Source organism: Myxine glutinosa, chromosome 13, assembly GCF_964187855.1.
Source record: "Myxine glutinosa chromosome 13, kmMyxGlut1.1, whole genome shotgun sequence".
Taxonomy (NCBI): Eukaryota; Metazoa; Chordata; class Myxini; order Myxiniformes; family Myxinidae; genus Myxine; species Myxine glutinosa.
In genome coordinates this window covers 32,307,765-32,326,915 of record NC_136273.1, presented here as the reverse complement: position 1 = coordinate 32,326,915, position 19,151 = coordinate 32,307,765, and the positions used below count along the sequence as shown (strand labels likewise).

Genomic DNA, 19,151 nt, shown 5'->3' with positions numbered 1-19,151 from the left:
TGCCACGGGCCTTAAACTTCCTTATAACATTGCATACGGTGGACACAGGAACATCAAGGTCTCGGAAGCTGCACGTGTAGCCTTGAGATTGCCCATGATTGGCTATAATCTTGTGTCTGACATCCTCAGACAATTCTCTGGTTTTCTTTCTTTTCTCCATTCTCATTGCGGTACACACAGTGACACAAAACAGCAGAATGACTCCTTTTCACTATTCAAACTGGTTGAATGAGTGATTTTATATTTCAGGCACCTACAACTCACCATTCATAGGTGAGTTCAATTCCAAAGTAAAGGAGAATCATCCACTTGAAATCTAATTATTTCTAACAACTTCTAAAAGGTGCCAATAATATTGTCCGGACCATTTTAGGATGGCAGTGTGGAATAATGGTAGTAATATTTTTGGCCACGACTGTATATGGGCATCATTTTGTTTCACAATGTAATCAAAGATGACCGACTGGTAGACTGGTGGCCATATTACTATTATTAGTTGTAAAAAAAAAACAATGTTGAACACGTCCTCAACCTTTTTCTCAGACATACATTTACCAATCTTGTTCAAACTTGGCACACAGATAAAGAATGATGGGCTACATGTGTACATCGTTTTGTTATGAGATCAGATTCAAGATGGTCGACTGGAGGCCATTTTATTACTTCAATATGGCCCCAACCATTTCTCGGACATGCATGGACCGATTTTGTTCAAACTTAGCACAATGACAATACCTGAGAGTAAACATATGCAGAAGATTTTGTTTTGTAATCTGACCAAAGATGGCCGACTGGTAGCCTTTAACTCCTAACAGCAAAATTACAAAAATCACGTGGGCTGACATTTTATGTCTTTTTACCCTCGCCAGAGGAGAGGGTATTGCATTTGAGTCCGTTTGTTTGTCCACACAGAATAAATATGATTTTCTCTCCAACAGTTGGTCTGATTGATAGGAAATTTTCACCATAGGTGCACCTCCACCTGCAGAATTTTTTTTATTGCTAATTATGACGTAATAGCTCACATGGTATGGGCGCCATTTGGAAAAAACGAAAAACTTTGCACCTCTGTATCTCCAAAAGTGCTGCATAGAAAAATTGAGACATGGCTCATTGTAAAGAACTCTCCATGGGGAATAACATATGTTGTTAATGATGATGTCATAGGTGCCTCTATTATGATGTCATAATTTGATGAGTACAAAACTTCATCCAATCAAGATGAAATTTCTTGAGTGTCATCTAGAGATAAATTGGTGGAGAAAAAAATGTAATGATGATGTCATTGGTCACGTGGTTCGGCCGCCATATTTATTTTAACGCAAAAGCCTTAAAAACCACTAAAAACATATCCTGGCAAGGGTCTGCAATCTCGAATTGCTCTTTCTTGTTCTCCTTGTCAAAGCCTTGTAAATATCTCGCACAACTCAAGATGAAAGCCGGTTTAGCACTCGTCTTATGGCAATAACTCCAGTTATCTATTCTGCCTTTTCTGTTCTCTCTGCAAACATTGTGTGAAAGACTGGACTTTGAATGCTGTGTGGCCTGGCAATCGATTGACGATCTTTATCTTTCGCCACCCTCAGATTCTCTACTATACAGGCAATGGATCTCAAGCTAATACAAGCCAGATGCGCGGACGCTTTCATGGGAATCTTCAGTTAGGAGATGGGTCCATGCTGTTACCTGCAGTGCAAAAAAAAGATGTGGGGATATACTTAGGATGCATTGTTCGGCCCAAAATCATTACCTCTTGTGAAGTGACCTTGTTCATTGATTGTAAGTATCGGAACTCCAATATATCCTCGACATTATTTGTGCTTATTTTGAATTGGAGGCAAATTGATGTTCATATGTCGCACCAAAAACAGACAAGCTCACTCCACAATCCCACCCCAGATAACAACACTGGGCCGACAGCACACATCGAGGTGAATGAAGATCAAACCAAGAACAGCACAGAAACGTTCATCTCATCTCACAGTAGGCATTGCAAAATCCATGTCTTTTTGCCATTTATTTCCGGTTGCCTCTCGTACGGTGTGATCAAAATGACTACAAAGCCAATGAAGAAGAGCATATGATGGGGAAGAGGCGTAAAGCTGTGGGATGCAGTACGTTGATGATGGATGGCCACAAGTGGCCAAAAGATCCCAAGTTAGTGGATAATTAGACCGAAAAGGCACAGACTACGGTGAGCGACCTTATTGGGCCTGGACACAAAATATCGCTGAATCAGACATTGTTTGGCCTCCATGTTTAGGACACGTTCACTCTTACATGCAGAATTTACAGAAAGATTAGCTTTGCCTTTCACCGTTTTTCATGTATGAACGGCACTTAGGGGTCCATTCAGTAAGAGTGAAAAACCAGGGCCACTTACGGAGTCAATTAGATCTTCTTTTTTTTTCCTTTGCTCTCATCTACACCAGACTCCCTGGAAATCGGCACAGGAAAAGGTGCCAACACACCCAGCACTCTAAGCCCCCGGAAAACATGCCCCAAAATATCATTTCATTGAAGCCAGAACCATCCAGAAGTCATTGTAGGCCGACTAGTGATGTCACAGCATGGCGATCGCGAGATGTTGTATTTGGAGATTTACTTTGGAAAAACTTTGGAAAAGCCATTCTTTTTCTTTTCACTTCATCAAAGCCAGGCAGTAGATTAACTTTTCATTTTCTAGAAATTGATTTAAAAAGGAGTACCCAATCCACGAAACAAAAACCGTCTCGGCGACTGCACAAGGACTTTAAGTGACGTTAATAAATTTAATATTTCAATCTTCATCTTTAGCCAATTGGCTTTGTGGCAGGCTCCTCCAACCATTGCTTGTCATGGTAGAATAATTGTATTTTTCACCCCCAAGTGCCAAAAAGACAAAGTCCCTTGGAATATGTCTCAACAACTCATTGATGTTTTAGACATTGCTTCAAAAGCAATGTGACATGGCACTGAACAGAACCATCGGAGATTTCCTTGCACTATAGGAAAACCGGAAAAGACATCATTTGAACGAGGAAGTCTGACACCAACACGGCACCACAACTCAGTGTGTTACATTGAGTGATAAGTCAGGCAGAGTTACCTAGTAGCTGAATACGACTGTTCACCTGCGACATGAGAACAACTTGGGACAACCCAGACAACAACCACACAGATAATACGCCATGTAACCTGGTGTCGAGGGATTCCCAAGACCACACCACATACCTCCTGAAGTGGAGGTAGGAATTTGTCATTTGGCCAGGGTGCCGCCAATAACTCACCTAATCGTAAAAGGAAGTGATGACTGATGCTTCCTCTGGATTAATATTGGATACTTCCGAAGGAAGGATAACTCCGATGCCGATTCTCTCATACAAATTTTCAATAATATTTGCGTCATATTCACATTTGCGCACAAACCTCAGTGTGGTTTGGCATAGTCTACATTTTTTAAACAGATTCTAAATCTACAGTCATGTGAAAAAGTAAGTATATTTTTACCCATGTAAAGTTTTGACTTTTTCAACATATTTCAGCATACAGCTATTTTATCTTCATTTCAACAATGTTGATAGATAAAGGTGATATAATATAACAAATATCATGAAACATTTACATTTTGTAGTCCATTGTATAATTTAAATAAACATCAATGCAAATTTCCCATGTGGAAAAAGTAATTACACCCTTGGCTCTAAAAGGTCTTTTACAGACCTCAAGTAGGCGTTTCTTATAACTGTCTACCAGTCTCTGACATCGACTGGGATAAATTTTTGCCCACTCCTCCATGCAGAATTCTTTCAGCTGTGCGATGTTTGAGGGGTTTCTTGCATGCACAGCTCATTTCAAATCCCCCCACAACATCTCGATGGGATTTAGATCTGGGCTTTGACTTGGCCATTCCAGAACCCTCCATTTCTTTCTTTTCAGCCATTCCTTGGTGGATTTACTGGTATATTTAGGGTCATTGTCATGTTGCAAGGTCCACCTATGGTTGAGCTTCAACTTTCCGACAGATGGCCTCACATTATCCTCAAGCACCCTCTGGTACAATGAAGAATTCATAGTGGATTCTATGATGGTGAGCTGCCCAGGCCCCGATGCAGCAAAGCTGCCCAAAACCATAATATTTCCACCACCATGCTTTACAGTTGGTATCAGGTTCATGTGGTCAAATGCTGTCTTTGGTTTTCGCCAAACATGTCTTCTGGTACTGTGACCAAATAGCTCTACCTTTGACTCATCTGTCCAGAGCACAGTGTTCCAGAAGTGCTGGTCTTTGCCTGGGTGTTCATTGGCAAACTTTAGTCTTGCCCTGATGTTCTTTCTGGACAGCAAAGGTTTCCTCCTGGCACACCTCCCATGTAGATCAAATTTGTGCAGCCTGGTTCTAATGGTAGACTCGTGCACTTTGACATCAACAGTGGCAAGAGCGACCTGTAGGTCCCGTGATGACATTCTGGGGTTCTTAGAGATTTCTTTCAGCATCTTGCAGTCTGCTCTCGGGCTGAACTTGCTGGGGCGGCCTGGCCTGAACACGTTGGCAGTTGTTTGGAATATTCTCCACTTGTAGATGATCTTCCGGACAGTCGAATGATTGATTTCAAATTGTTTGGAGATCTTTTTAAATCCATTCCCAGACTCGTAGGCATCTATAACCTTCTTTCTGAAGGCCTCAGAGAACTCTTTTGATCTCGGCATGGTGACGCCACACAACTCAACAACAAAGAGCAAAACAAACTAAATTTCTGAGGTTTAAATAAGACAGGTTCCTCCAAGATCCTCTCCAACAATGTTCTAATCATTTGCACCTGAGCTAGTGCACCTGATTCTAATTTTAGGTATTTGAAGTAGTGATAAATGTGGGGGTGTACTTACTTTTCCACATGCGAAATTTCCATTTATGTTTATTTAAATTATACAATGGACTACAAAATGTAAATGCTTCATGATATTTGTTATATTATATCACCTTTATCTATCATTATTGTTGAAATGAAGATCAAATAGCTGTATGTTGAAATACGTTGAAAAAGTCAAAACTTTACATGGGGTGTATTTACTTTTTCACGTGACTGTATATATGAATGATCGTTTTAAGGCCATTTTCCCAGCTAGAGCAGAGGTTAGCCTTGCGGGCCCCACGACAATCATGGTTCCCTGTTTGAGACAATGTTTTTATGGCCGGATGCCCTTCCTGACGCCAACCCTTGGTCACGCTCTTACGATGTGCAGGGATACGGTGTACCTATTCTAAATCGGGGTACACACCGTGGTCATTCATCCCAGCAAGCTGGTACTCAATTTGCCGACCTCGGAAGGATGACAGGCTGAGTCAACCCCCTGGCGTTAATTCAGCGATCGACCGGGATTCGAACCAAGGATCCCAAGCTGGCACCCTAACCGCTAAGCCAACACCAGGCTATGGCTAACCAGGCTATATATATATGTATATATATATATATATATATATATATATATATATATATATATATATATATATATATATATATACATACATATATATATATATATATATATATGTGAAGAATCAGCTCTTCGTTTGCAAAAGAAGTCCACAATAGCCTGGAATGGCGCAGCTTTATTAATAACCAACTTATACGGATCCGGAGGAGACCGACGTCTACAGCAATCTACAGCAAGAACATGCCAAGTCAAGCCTTCCTGGAAACACATTGATTCCCAGTCCATTTATATAGGGACACGTTTTATCAGGAAATCTCCGAGGGAACAAACAACACTGGGAGAGGTTCCTCCCACCGTTATCATTCGGGGGAGTCAGCCCGTCCTTATCATTTGGACCAAATGTTTCTCTGGGCTCCGAGAAAACAGAAATGTAACTCACAATGAGGAGAGTGTATGCTTAGCCAAACAAACCCATATATTTTATGGGTTTGTGTACATGAGTAATCCAAAGCATGTTTATACAGAGTCATGCGTTGCTGAGATTAAAACAAAATATATATAGTTAACGATAGGTTCATGTCATTCTACTTGCATTACGCAAAAACAAGCGCATGTGGGCGTGGTTTTATGACCAGCCTTGAAAAAAGCACACGTATACCATTGTCCGGCATGACCTCATTTTAAACACAAACTGAAGCAAAAACCTCATTGTAACTCAGGCGTCACTGTCATTAAACAAAACAGTTAATGTTTTTGGCAATTTATCAAAGGATTTATGTCTACGATTCAAGCAGCCTACCTAAGGTTCGAATACATTTTATTAACTCATGAAATAACATTATAGAACAGCATTTTATAACATAGCTTACGTGGTAATACGTCAGTCAACCGGCATTTATAATTGAGCATTAAGCAGTAACAAATCTGAGACCTGACATTCCTTCCTCTTGTCTCGTCGAGACAAAGTATCTCAAGAGACAACGTGCCACATCGGGCTTTATTGAAAGACCATCGTGTAATGCGGGTATCTCCCAAGGGCATACCGTGCGCCCAAAGCGCCTCGCCCGTGCATTTGGCGAACGTGTCGTGTGGTGCGTGCTTGGAGCCTGAGGGCTCAAAACATGAAAGTTCATTAACGTTTCGGATCCACAACGAAGACGTCTGGTCCAGATGAGGTTCTGCTCCGCCAGAGGGTGCATCACTTCCCCTGCGGAACTGGCTCCCCCCACCCTTTGCAGACGCAGTCCTTGCAGATCTTCGAAGTTAATCAACGGTCATGCCCATGAGGTCCCTCACGTGTTGCTGTTCTGGGGAATACAAAATGTCGTCAGTATCTTGTGTCTCAATTTCCTGGTCAGGGTACAGAGCGTAAAAATCCGAATCCGAATCACTTGAAGCAAAGAGATCCGCAACATGTGGATCAAAGAGATCCGAAACATTTGGATCAAAGAGATCCGAAACATTTGAAGAAAAGAGAGGGACTTCCTTTATGTCAAAGTCTCCCATGGGCGCCTGGTCGGCTTGCGGGTCTAGGACATCCGCGTCGGGTCCCTCAACCGCCAGACCCAGTGTCGCAATCAGATCCATAGTTGGGTCGGAAGGGGGCGTGCAGCTGTCAGCTTGTAATACATAAGCAGCGTTAGCCAGTACACGCAAGGGGTTTATAGCACAAGTATCACAGTCATCACATACACCGTTACAGGCAGCAGCCAGTTCCCACATGGGATCCACACAAGTATCACAGTCGTCACAAAATTCAATACAATTTTCTGGAGCGCTGGTCGCAACTGCCTTGTTGAAGGACCCGTTCAGGTCGACGGCCTCTGTGGTCAGAGCCATAGTTGTTGTCGGCGGCTTCTTCACTTTCCATCCTGTAAAATACTTTCTCATATAGAGGAGGACTAGAGATTTCATTAGTGCCCCCCAAATTACTACCCCGATTATCACAGCCAGTGCGGTCAATAACCACTTCACTATGGTGCCCGTCCATCCCTGGAACCAGTCAGTGAGCCAGCTAAATGTATAAGAATTTTCGCGCGCGATCCGATCGATCCAATAGTATGTCATGAGCCGTAGCGGTGTCGTTTGCCACCTTTTCTAGGGCCAAAGCCAATTTATCTATCCGGAAACTATCCATGACTGTGCCCGCTCCTGGGAAGAAGAAACCAAACACCTTTTCCCCTAGGCTCCCGTGTAGTTTAGTGGTTCCATCTTCGTTCATGACTGACCTCTTATAACGCCTGTCCAAGGACTTTGGGTCTAGCTCATCCAGTATCTCAACGTCAGGAAGGACTGAACCCAGATAACATGTGCCCCCCCAATTATTTGGTAAATAGGGGTAAGCCTTGTCGCCGCATATAAACATTGTCCCATGGGGTGGGACCAGGTGGGTGGATAAGCACTGGAGTCCCTTTACCACCCCATTAATCCTACTAACCCCCCTAGAGAATGTTATAGCCGTTATGTTGTGGTTGCGTTTATCTTGCAGTACTATTCGTAATGTAATCCCCGAGCTCCCTTGTCCCAGCTTTCCGGGGAGAGTGTAGGCGCATTCTGATTCTCCCATACGCAAGTGGCCGGAACCCTGGAGGCAGACCCTCCCTTTCTGTGGTTTGACCCAGACGGGGGCAGGCCTCTCGGCCACATGGGCAATCATTGACGGGCGATAATTAAATTGTCGATTGCAACTCTTGCCGTTGTCAACCCCTTCTCTTTCCAGCGTGGTGACTAAACATGGGGGATCGATAGGTTGTGAGCAGAGGTCATTGAGGGACGAGGGTAGCACTATCATGTGTATTCCTGTGGTGCCTGCTTGGGGAAAGTGCATGCACGACCAGCAGTGTGTCCTATTTTGAATTGTTGCCACCTCCCTGGCCACTTTCCAATATGTGTTTTCCCCCCTCTTTGGGGCCTTATTCTGGGGTTGTGGCGTGAGTATGTATTCGATGTATGGTATGTAGTTCTTTTCGCCACCGGCCGCGCCAGGGGTCCAGACGCTGCACCGGACCTGCATGGTCATGTCTTTCCCTAGGCGTGTGCGTGTTTGTAGCTTAAAATCAGGGGTTCCCCATTGGTATCCTGGTTGGGCCAAGGTCTTAATGCTAGCTTGCCCGTCTTCCCGGAACTCTCGTTGCTTTTGTAGTACCATGCCAACGCGTCCAGGCCCTGCCGACAGTGCTAGCCAATTTATGTTCACCCAATTTGTGTGCAGGGCTTTCTGTTCGAAACATGGTAGTGATACTCTTTGTCCCCATGTTACGGTGAGGTGTCGGGTTTCGTTTTCGCATCTATTGGAATCGGAATTTCCCCTAGCTGCTGTCGCTATCAATAGTATTGTACCTATGATTAGGCCCATCCTTACTGTGTTCTGGGGGTGTGGTGTCTGGTGCTTGTATGGCCAACTTACAGTGCGTGGCGTGGATCCACGAAGTCTTGCCCTCGCAAAAGACTGCCGTTGGTGTAGTCAGCAACACCTGGACTGGTCCCTTCCACCTTGGTTCCAAGGCGTTCTTGCAGGTGAAGTGCTCCACGAACACCTGGTCTTTTTCCTCTGGTGGAACACCTGATCCACAAGTCTCCTGGGAGCGCCTGGTCTACAGGTCTCCAATTTCCTAATCCACTTTTTTCCAAGTGGATCCAATTTTATTCAATATTCAATTTTTAAATTCAATCCCATTTAATCCAGTCCAATTCAAATTAAATTCCATCCTTCTCTCAGCATCCCATTACCTGTTTCCAACATCAATAAAAATAAAATTATAAAATTAATAAAAAATCAATCATCTCAACTCTCAAATCGAATCAAAAAATAAAAATAAACGAAAATTACTTCAGCGAGAGTTTCAACTAGAATTACCACAAACCAACCACCTTTAACCTCCATTAACACAAACACAAACCACCATTAACCTCCATTAACCTCCCCCTATTATTTATTTATTTTCACGAATAAACAAATAATAGAAATAACCTGGTCTACTTCCAATTTCAATTCTGGTCAGTTCTGGTGTCTGGTCACACACAATGTTTTCCTCACCCACTGTGATTCGCTCAAAATAGATTCTCACTGTTATGTCTGAAATTAAGCTACCCTACTGGGTATTCGTGAAGGGGGTCCATCTTTCCCAACCCCTTCCTTTACACCAGCCACTTCACGTTGTCCACCATACTCACTGAATTGTCATCAATTCTGAAATTCGTCTCATGAAAACACATCCCAGAGTCTAGTGTAACAGCCAGACAAACACATAGACACGCTGAAGACCCCAGGGTACCCATCAAACTAGCTTGTCCCCAGATCAACAACACAGCGAAACATGTAATTTTACTAAAATAATCACTTACTCATAACTAGCTGGATAACTAGCATAACTAGCTCAACACCTGGAACTCATAACTAATACTCATACCACTAATTACTCATAATAACTCATAATTACTTCTGTAATTACTCATGCCAATACTTACTCAAAATAATGTAATATCCCAATCTTCACCCCCTATGCAAATCGAAGCACCCCGGACAACCCACAACCAATATCAACCACTGTAGCCGCCTTCCCCTCCAGGCAGCCACACACAGCCACATACATCTCCACCCACGTCACACAAGACAACAGCCAACGAGTGTGTCCACCACACAGAAACCTTTGGCAATGCAACAACCGAACTCCCAGACAACCAACAACAAAACCCAATCCATCTCCATGGCTCATCCAGTAGTTCCAACTTAATCCAGCTTCACATACCGATTTCCCCAAAACTCGTGAAACTTCACCCCCATTTTGGAAAAACCCTGGACTAAACCCTGACACCCTAAATAACTTCAGACCCATCTCCAACCTACCCTTTCTGTCAAAAGTTTTGGAACGTGCTGTGGCCACTCAACTCAAACATCACCACTCTGCCAATAACCTGTATGAAACATCCCAATCCGGATTCTGCTCCAGCCACAGTACTGAAACTGCTCTCCTCAAAATCACCAGCGACCTTTTCTCTCCTCTGATGCCGGCAACCTCAACATTTTCATCCTCCTCACCTCATTTAGACCAGCTTGTGCCTATTAAACCCAAATCAGTTCACTCCCAAGCTTCACATGGACCACCTACAGCACTGCAAAGATGTCCTCTACTCCACCTACTACCCTCAAATTATCCACTCTGGCTCCGGAATCCCAAAAGCACTCTTCTCTACAATAAACAAACTAAATAAACAAACTTTACAACGTGAACAAACTCCTCAGCTCCCTGGATACCACCACCTTGCTCCACACACCTGTTGGTGCACACCTGTGCACTCACACCTGGTGCCACCTGCACCCTCCTTCCTTCCTGGACCATTCATCCAAAGCAAAATTGACAGCATCTACAACAGCTTAATCACCACAATTCACTCCCCCTTAAGGTGTCCCCCAAGGTTCAGTTCTTGGCCCCCTCCTCTTCGTCCTGTACCTATCCCCCCTTGGTCTCTTAATCCGTCATGCACCATAGCCAATGCACCATGGTCTCCAATTCCACTGCTTCACCGATGACATCCAGCTTTTTCATCTCCACCAAATCGTGCTCCACCACCACCCACTCTATCCTGACAAACTGCCTAACTGAAATAAAATTCTAGCTTCAGATCAGCTTCCTCGAACTTAACTACGCTAAATCTGAATTAATCTTCATTCCCCCCAACATCGATGGTTTCCCAGTATCCACATCCGGAATCTTGGCATCATCATTGACCAAAACCCTCTCCTTTGAAAAATACACTAAACAGATCATAAAGACCTTAAACCTTAATCATAAAAACTGAAAAATGCTTCGCCATGGAATAGTCCACCACTCATGTAAATAATCATAAGAGTTCTGCGAAACATCTCCATCTTTAAAACTTAGCCAACCAAATTTAAACCACATGTTTTCCTCCCAAAAAACAAGTCACATTCTTTGTATATTGCCAACATTGTTCATCGTTTAAGTATCATCCAGACCTAAATTTTTTATAAACCATCAACTTGTAGATGCATTTATTTATATCCCATTAACCCAAGAACTCTCAATTGCTTGGTTATATTTTAGTAATGTCATATATCCATATTTCTTTTCCAAATTGTTCCTGATATACACATTAATCCCATCTGTCTTCGTTTCCAGATGAACTCAAATCAGGAAATCAACACAACTCCTTATTACCTCCAATCAATTCAAAATTAAATCAAACAATTCAAAACCAGATCGGATCAGCGATCAGAAATCACTTTTCCAATCAACACATTCCAAGCAACAATTCATTCAAAGACCAAGCTTAAAAACACAACTCTCATCTTACTGTGACAAATAAGCAACCAACCTACTTCACACTAAAACAAATAACTTTTCATCACCCCTTTCTTCTCCACCGCCTCTTACACTTAAACAGATCATAATTACTCACTCATACACTATTGCCCATCACCCAGTTGCCCCAAACCCAAACACAGGTTTGAAATCCCAGTAGGTTGTTCTTCAATCCCAACCATCATGTGATCCCAACATCTCTCCATTTATTTCGTTCCTCATGGGGTTGGTGTTTTATGGCCTTTACCTCTTACCCAATCATACTGCACATTATTCCCCGTCCTTGATGGATAATTTTACATCCAGATGGGCACAGCATCCCATTTTTGGCGACCCAGCCCTAAAACAAGCCCCTGGACTCCTTGCAGGCTGGACCAAAACCCCCGGACCTGCCTCCATGGAACAATGACGCCTAAGCACTCAATTAGCCCTCCCAGTACCAAAGACTTACAATCAGACCGACAGACAGACAAATAACAGAGGCATGTCGCCAGCCCCAGCACAGGACATCCCCTTTCCGGGCAGGTACAATATAATCCACAGCATCGAAATGCCAATTTCTATCCGGGGCCTCGCAAAGCCAAAATCCATGCCTGCGTGCTCCATCATGCAACCCGATCTGTACTCGGTGCGCCCGGCGCCCCCTATAATCAGTGAGTTATAATAACCACAATATCTCTGGCACCCAACTCGTGATACCACAATTTAATCCACGTTACTTGCATCTCTTCATCCTCACAAATGTCCTCCATTTAACGTGACTCAAATCCATCTCAAATCCCCACCGCTCGGCCCGGTTAAATTAAATTCCAAGCGTACTGTATTCTCTGTCCACTAATTATGTACATGATTTTGGTTTTACCCACAATATAATGTCCCGATATTCTCCCCAGATTTAGGTTCTATATCCTGTCGTTAAAGCAACACCCTGTAGACTGACTCCGCCTGTCGTTCTTCCAAGGTTAGTGAATTACCTCTGACCTTTCCCTTGCATACCTCGAACAAAGGTCAACTAAACTTTAAAAGGTCAAACTTCGAATTGGGGTAACCAGCGCTTTATTATCCCACAAGTAATGCAAGTCCGGCGACAATGGACAAATGACCATTAATGTGGTTCTACATAGCATAATGCTAACTTCTACGAATCCAACAACCGTCACACTTCGTCCAAGGACCTTCCGTACGAGGCGTGCTTCACAATGCCCATCGCACATCCTTCCTCGTTCGCACAACGCTTCATCAACACACCTCCTCGCGCCCACACCTTGGCACAAGCCACACCACATACCGACAGTTGAAACCTCAACCGTCCTCCTTCCTCGGATCAGCGTTCTGTTGAAAACGTGACATTTCTGTTCAAATTATTGAATTTCCAAATACTCTCCCTGCAGCGCCCGTGAGGCAGCTTGTCCCACATTATCTGCCTCCAGACCCATATGCGTTTTAATAACTTAACCTTATCAGCATCGTTCGCCAGCATACCCTTTGTCCGGCGCATCGATCATCCCAAATGCTTCGATGCATCTTCCAGCCGCCACTCCGCACTGTACCTTACTGTATGAACAAGACTTCCTGTTGGAACTTGACTCCGGAAATTAATTACTCTGTCTTGAAATCGTTTATTTTAGCCATCTTAAATAAATCCATCCATCTATCCATCTTATAAATCCATCTTAAATAACGTATTCGTCCTGTGACATTGCCTGGCATATATGTCGCAGCCGGCCACTATTCCGACATGGCTCATGACTCATGTCTAATTCTGACAAGAAGATGAAGGATGAAGGACATGACATGAAGAAGAAGATTCTGACAAGATACTGACATGTGAACGTCCGACATCCAGCAAAGTCGAAATGACCCACAATGCATTTGGGCACACACTTCCTCTGAGAGTGGGCGAGTTATCGCCGGCACTCTGAGCAACCTCATACAGCACACCCGTGACTCGCGGCTCGCTTGGCTCCTGTCTGAACACCCAATATCCCTCTACCCAAACTTCCACGGAGCCGCACGGCGGAAACGCAGGTTTGTACCACACTTTTTAGTTAAACGAACATTGCCAGGATTCTCGGATAGACGTTTAATTTCACAACACACATGACAAAAATCCGATTTAAATTCAGAGATCGCCGATCGACCTGGCACAACCATCTCAACGCGACGACGCCACGCCGCCCCCCCGTCTTGGCGCGCACCCTCGTGCCTCCACACGAATCCCAACACTCCCTGCACGCCGCTCTATTCGCGTTCGCGGCGGGGTTTACCTCGCGTTGGGACATGCAGTCGGCTGTCATAACAAAGTGCTGTCATAACAAATCCACGACCTGACATGTAGTGAGCTGTCAGAACATTGAGCTGTCAGAACTCATCCCTAGCTAACAGGATCTCCGACGCTTGACCTCTCTGACCCAAAATGCACTATATGACACCAATTCCAAAGGTGAGCTGCCTCAGCGATACATCCCACACATACAATACACAATATCTGCCATTGAATGAACTCTTCAATTCAAGTAAAACACACATATTGATTCGAATTCTGCAACCATCTCCGAGAAACCGCTTCATATCAACAGTAGATCGACAAGGGCACTCCGGGTGCTTTCCTGACCCGATTTATATCAATTCGCTTCCCAAACAACTCCCAAACAGATGAAAATCCGGACTCAGTTCAGGACCTCGCCTGTTCTCTCGGATAGACGTTAAAATGGACATTCCCGGCCTGAATTTCCCCCAAGTCGAGCAGATCGCTTACAAAGTTTCACACCGAAACCCTCTGCTTTGCACATGACACACAGACAAACACATTGGCCAGACACACACGTCAATTAACATCCCAATATACATTCATTCCTCATTCATGTTACATCTCTCATTCAAGGAAAAGGATTTTTTGGGACGGGTTTGGACGGGGGGTGGGTTGAGGTGGAAAGGGGAGGCAGGGCGGGGGGTGTTGGGGTGTTGCCTAGAGCCCCGGGGCTGAGCTCAGGTCTTGGGGGGGGGGTTGGGGGCATGGTGGCTACCTCCCCTTTCGCGGGGTCTTGGTCCGGATTATGGACGAGCGGCATTAGCCGCTGATTTGCTTGCTTAACTACCTCCTTAATTGTTTCACCTGGCCCATTTCCTGTGAGCTTATTTATTTTCTCTGGTCCACCAGGTTCTGGCCTGTTTCTATCTGGACCTTCTAAGTTCACCACAGCCCATCTTTCCCTGGCATGCAATGGCATACCCCATCTTGTCTCTGGGCTGTTCCTTCCTGGAAAAATCTTGGCCACCTGGTTTCAACCTATATGGCTGTCCGACCTCATTTTCCCCTCCTGGTGCTAACTGTAACTTTAAGCTTACTGTTAAGTCCTTACTTGTATCCTTACTATTATTTATTTATCCTGGCTTTAACAAAGCTACGTCATTCTGAGGCCTAAATGAGCCTCTACTTACAATTTCTGTTCGAGTGCAGACAGCGGGGAAGACAAGGAGACTGAACCCGCTCGAAGGAGGAAGGTACGAATTTGGAATAATAGCCCTCTGATATAAAACAACTCCCACCTTTAATCAAATCAACGTGCCGGCGCCGGCCTCAGGTCAGCCTTCCTCCTGTCCCTCGGGCTCCGTTTCCCGTCCTCCGCGTCTGTTGACACCCCACTCCTGGTACCATCTGTGAAGAATCAGCTCTTCGTTTGCAAAAGAAGTCCACAATAGCCTGGAATGGCGCAGCTTTATTAATAACCAACTTATACGGATCCGGAGGAGACCGACGTCTACAGCAATCTACAGCAAGAACATGCCAAGTCAAGCCTTCCTGGAAACACATTGATTCCCAGTCCATTTATATAGGGACACGTTTTATCAGGAAATCTCCGAGGGAACAAACAACACTGGGAGAGGTTCCTCCCACCGTTATCATTCGGGGGAGTCAGCCCGTCCTTATCATTTGGACCAAATGTTTCTCTGGGCTCCGAGAAAACAGAAATGTAACTCACAATGAGGAGAGTGTATGCTTAGCCAAACAAACCCATATATTTTATGGGTTTGTGTACATGAGTAATCCAAAGCATGTTTATACAGAGTCATGCGTTGCTGAGATTAAAACAAAATATATATAGTTAACGATAGGTTCATGTCATTCTACTTGCATTACGCAAAAACAAGCGCATGTGGGCGTGGTTTTATGACCAGCCTTGAAAAAAGCACACGTATACCATTGTCCGGCATGACCTCATTTTAAACACAAACTGAAGCAAAAACCTCATTGTAACTCAGGCGTCACTGTCATTAAACAAAACAGTTAATGTTTTTGGCAATTTATCAAAGGATTTATGTCTACGATTCAAGCAGCCTACCTAAGGTTCGAATACATTTTATTAACTCATGAAATAACATTATAGAACAGCATTTTATAACATAGCTTACGTGGTAATACGTCAGTCAACCGGCATTTATAATTGAGCATTAAGCAGTAACAAATCTGAGACCTGACATATATATGTATGTATATATATATATATATATATATATCTATATAATGTTGCGGATATGGGATTTGGCCTCCATCCATATCCGCTTGTAAATATTCCCCTATTTCCCCAATACTTCCCAACTATCCCCAATCCCCCATTCCCTAGTCCCATTTTCTGTAAACAACACTCTGTAGCCCCGACCTTCCCCTATTTCCCCCATTTAAATGTCGCACCCAGGTTCACCGCATCTCACGTAGACAACTATAGAACATCTTGCTAGTTATTCTTAGTCTATGTCAGTTAAGGACTCGTTTCCATTAATTCTGACTCTTCGTTGCACCAGAATGTGATTGTATGGCACCGTTAGAAAGTTTAGGACCTCCCAATACCTCCCCGCAGCTCTTCCTCATGGTACAACAACAACTACAACAACAGCGGCGGCGGCACGGGGAGTGTGCGTCCTCACTCCGGCTTGGTTAGCCGCCATTGAACATGTGCTCCGACGGGGTTACCACGCAGGGGCTCACTGTCAGCTCCTCGTCAAGGGCGGAGCCCGGTAACCCCCCGCGCCCAATGGAAGCGGCGGACCGATTCCATCTGGGGCGGAGCTAACGAGCCGAGGGCGTGTCACTCCCCGCTGAACATGCGCAGGAAGAGGGAGGTGACGTCAGATGCGCCTCAGCTTGGAGAGAGAAGGAACGCCACCTCCGAGCGCGAAATACCTCCCCGCATCTCTGGACCGGACCGTGCTGTATCCTGTCCCTGAGCCAAGGTGCACCTTGAGCTATCGACTGCCTGTCCTTCCCCGCCATCAATCCCTGTGTAAGTCAGTCTTGTCCCGTTTGTCTGTGGTCTGTCGGGGATAGATAAGACTGTGTCTAAGTGCCCATCTTTTCTGTGCTTTACCTCTTGCCGTGTAATCTACCCGTTTCTGCATAACCAATATTATAAATCTGCATAACCAAAGGTCTTGAGAACTGTACCCCTTGTGTCGTTGCATTAATCCCAGCCGTTGTGTCCTTTCCTTCATTGATTTAGCATAGCGCGATTTGGCCAACGTTCGAGTGGAATCGGGCGGGATAGGGTTCTAATCGGGGAGTACCTGTGCGGACGCGGTAATACCAAACCGCTCGGTAAACTAACATCTAAAACCGCGTCTGTAACAATTGGTGTCAGGAGTGGGATTCGGACCTGGGACTAAATTCATTCAGCCCAAATTTTGGAACACCAATTGTACTATTAGAGTAACAATTGGTGTCGAGGAGTGAGATCGGACCCGAAGCGCGTTTCACGCGCTCGAAATTGTTAACGGCGAAATTTGATTTTGTTTTACGAAAATAAAAACCCGAATTTTGAAAGTCGCGCTATGGCGGATCAAGACGGCTGGGTTCCGGTAGAGGAGAGTGGGGTAGAATCGACCCAGGACCCCAGGGAAGAAGTGGGGAAAATGGTGGAGGAGAGTAAAGAAGGTGTGGTTGAGGGAGTATCAGACGCACAAAATGGCGTCCTCGCGCACGTGGGTGTAGCGGCACCAAATTTTGCCGCGCCCTTTGTACCAACGGTGGAAAACATGCAATTAATTATGGCTGAAATGGAGGCCCTTTTGGACAGGAACAGGGAGCGATTGTTAAACCAAATGGAAGCAATAACGAACGGATTGGGAAACCAAATGGAAGCAAAAACGAACGGATTGGGAAACCAAATGGAAGCAATAACGAACGGATTGGGAAACCAAATGGAAGCAATAACGAACGGATTGGGAAACCAAATTGAAGCAATAACCAACAGAATGGATGACCGCATGCAAAAATGTGGGGAGACCATGGATCGCATGGTGGGCGAAAGGGTCCCAGGGGTGCACGGGGAGGTAAAGCGGGTCGAAAAGCGCTGGTTGAGCGAAGCGGAGGAAAGCGCGGGTACAATGACGGGGGTAGAAATCGCGACACAGGGTTTGGAAAAGCCGGCGACCGATGAGGTAAACGGAATTTTATTAAAGCCAACGGTCGTCGAGGTGAGTAAAGAAAAAGCGGAAGTGGGAATTAAAATTGAAGAGATGACGGAGGTAGCCCGGGAATTGCAGGGAGAAATGGAAAATGTGCAAAGTCCCTGCTCACATCACGATGCTGTGCTTAACCCGAATGGAAGTTTGCAGGTTTTGGTGCAGGGAGGAAGAAGAACCCCGAAGGTGAGACGTGCTGTATATTGTGCGGGGAGATTTTGTAAAAGGATGTTTAGCGACAAAAGAATTGTTGCGCGCTTGGGATCGAGGAAGCATCTGGGCGTTGGTGGAGGGTCCCGTGTGAGTGGAAATGGCACGCGTGGGAGGAAAAAGTGTGCGTCGGCGAGTGGGTGTGTTATAAAGTGTGGGAGTGAAACCGAGTGCGAGCGAGAATGCAGGTCGGGGTGTACGGAGTGTACGTGCGAGGGTGAGAGTGACACGAGGAGTGAGTTGGTGGTGGAGCGGGTGCGAGAATGCACGCTTGGAATGGTTGAGGGTGTGCGAGGAAGCACACCTGAGTGGGTCATGGCGCGAGTGTGGGAGAGCCCATCTGAGCGCGTTAGTGGGTGGATGCCAGAGTGCACGCCCATGGTGAGTGTTACGGAGGACGTAACGGAGGAGAGGTGTGGACCGAGGTGTGCGCGAGAGGTGTGGTTTGTAACAGGGAGAGCGTTGGTGGAATGTACGGACGGCGTTGGAACGCCGGATTTTGTGAGGGTGAAAGGGGTAGCGTATGCGTGTGAGTATGCAAGTGAAGCATCGACGGTAACCAGGTTAGCGGTTAGGGCGACGGATAGCCGATGCGAGCACTCGGTGCGAGGGGTGCTTTGTTGGGTGCGAGGCCCGGCGCGGGTCGATGCTGCGTCGCTTCTCTTCGAAGCGTCGTTGCCGATTCGGGCTTGGCCCCGCCCCGCACGGTCGAGTCCGGGCTTTGTCGGGCGAGGCGACCGGTCT

The 19,151-nt window shown here is 45.3% G+C and overlaps 1 protein-coding gene across 2 annotated transcripts in view; it reads left to right on the top strand.

Moving 5' to 3' along the window:
- The window catches only part of LOC137415581 (uncharacterized), a 61,064-nt gene that overhangs the window by 21,339 nt on the left and 20,574 nt on the right, over window positions 1-19,151 (top strand). For both annotated transcript variants that reach the window (XM_078767267.1, XM_078767268.1), the window contains exons 3-4: window positions 1,587-1,779; window positions 1,900-1,983. In XM_078767267.1, the coding sequence (XP_078623393.1) occupies window positions 1,587-1,779; window positions 1,900-1,983 (277 nt within the window). The remainder of the gene's footprint in view (window positions 1-1,586; window positions 1,780-1,899; window positions 1,984-19,151) is intronic.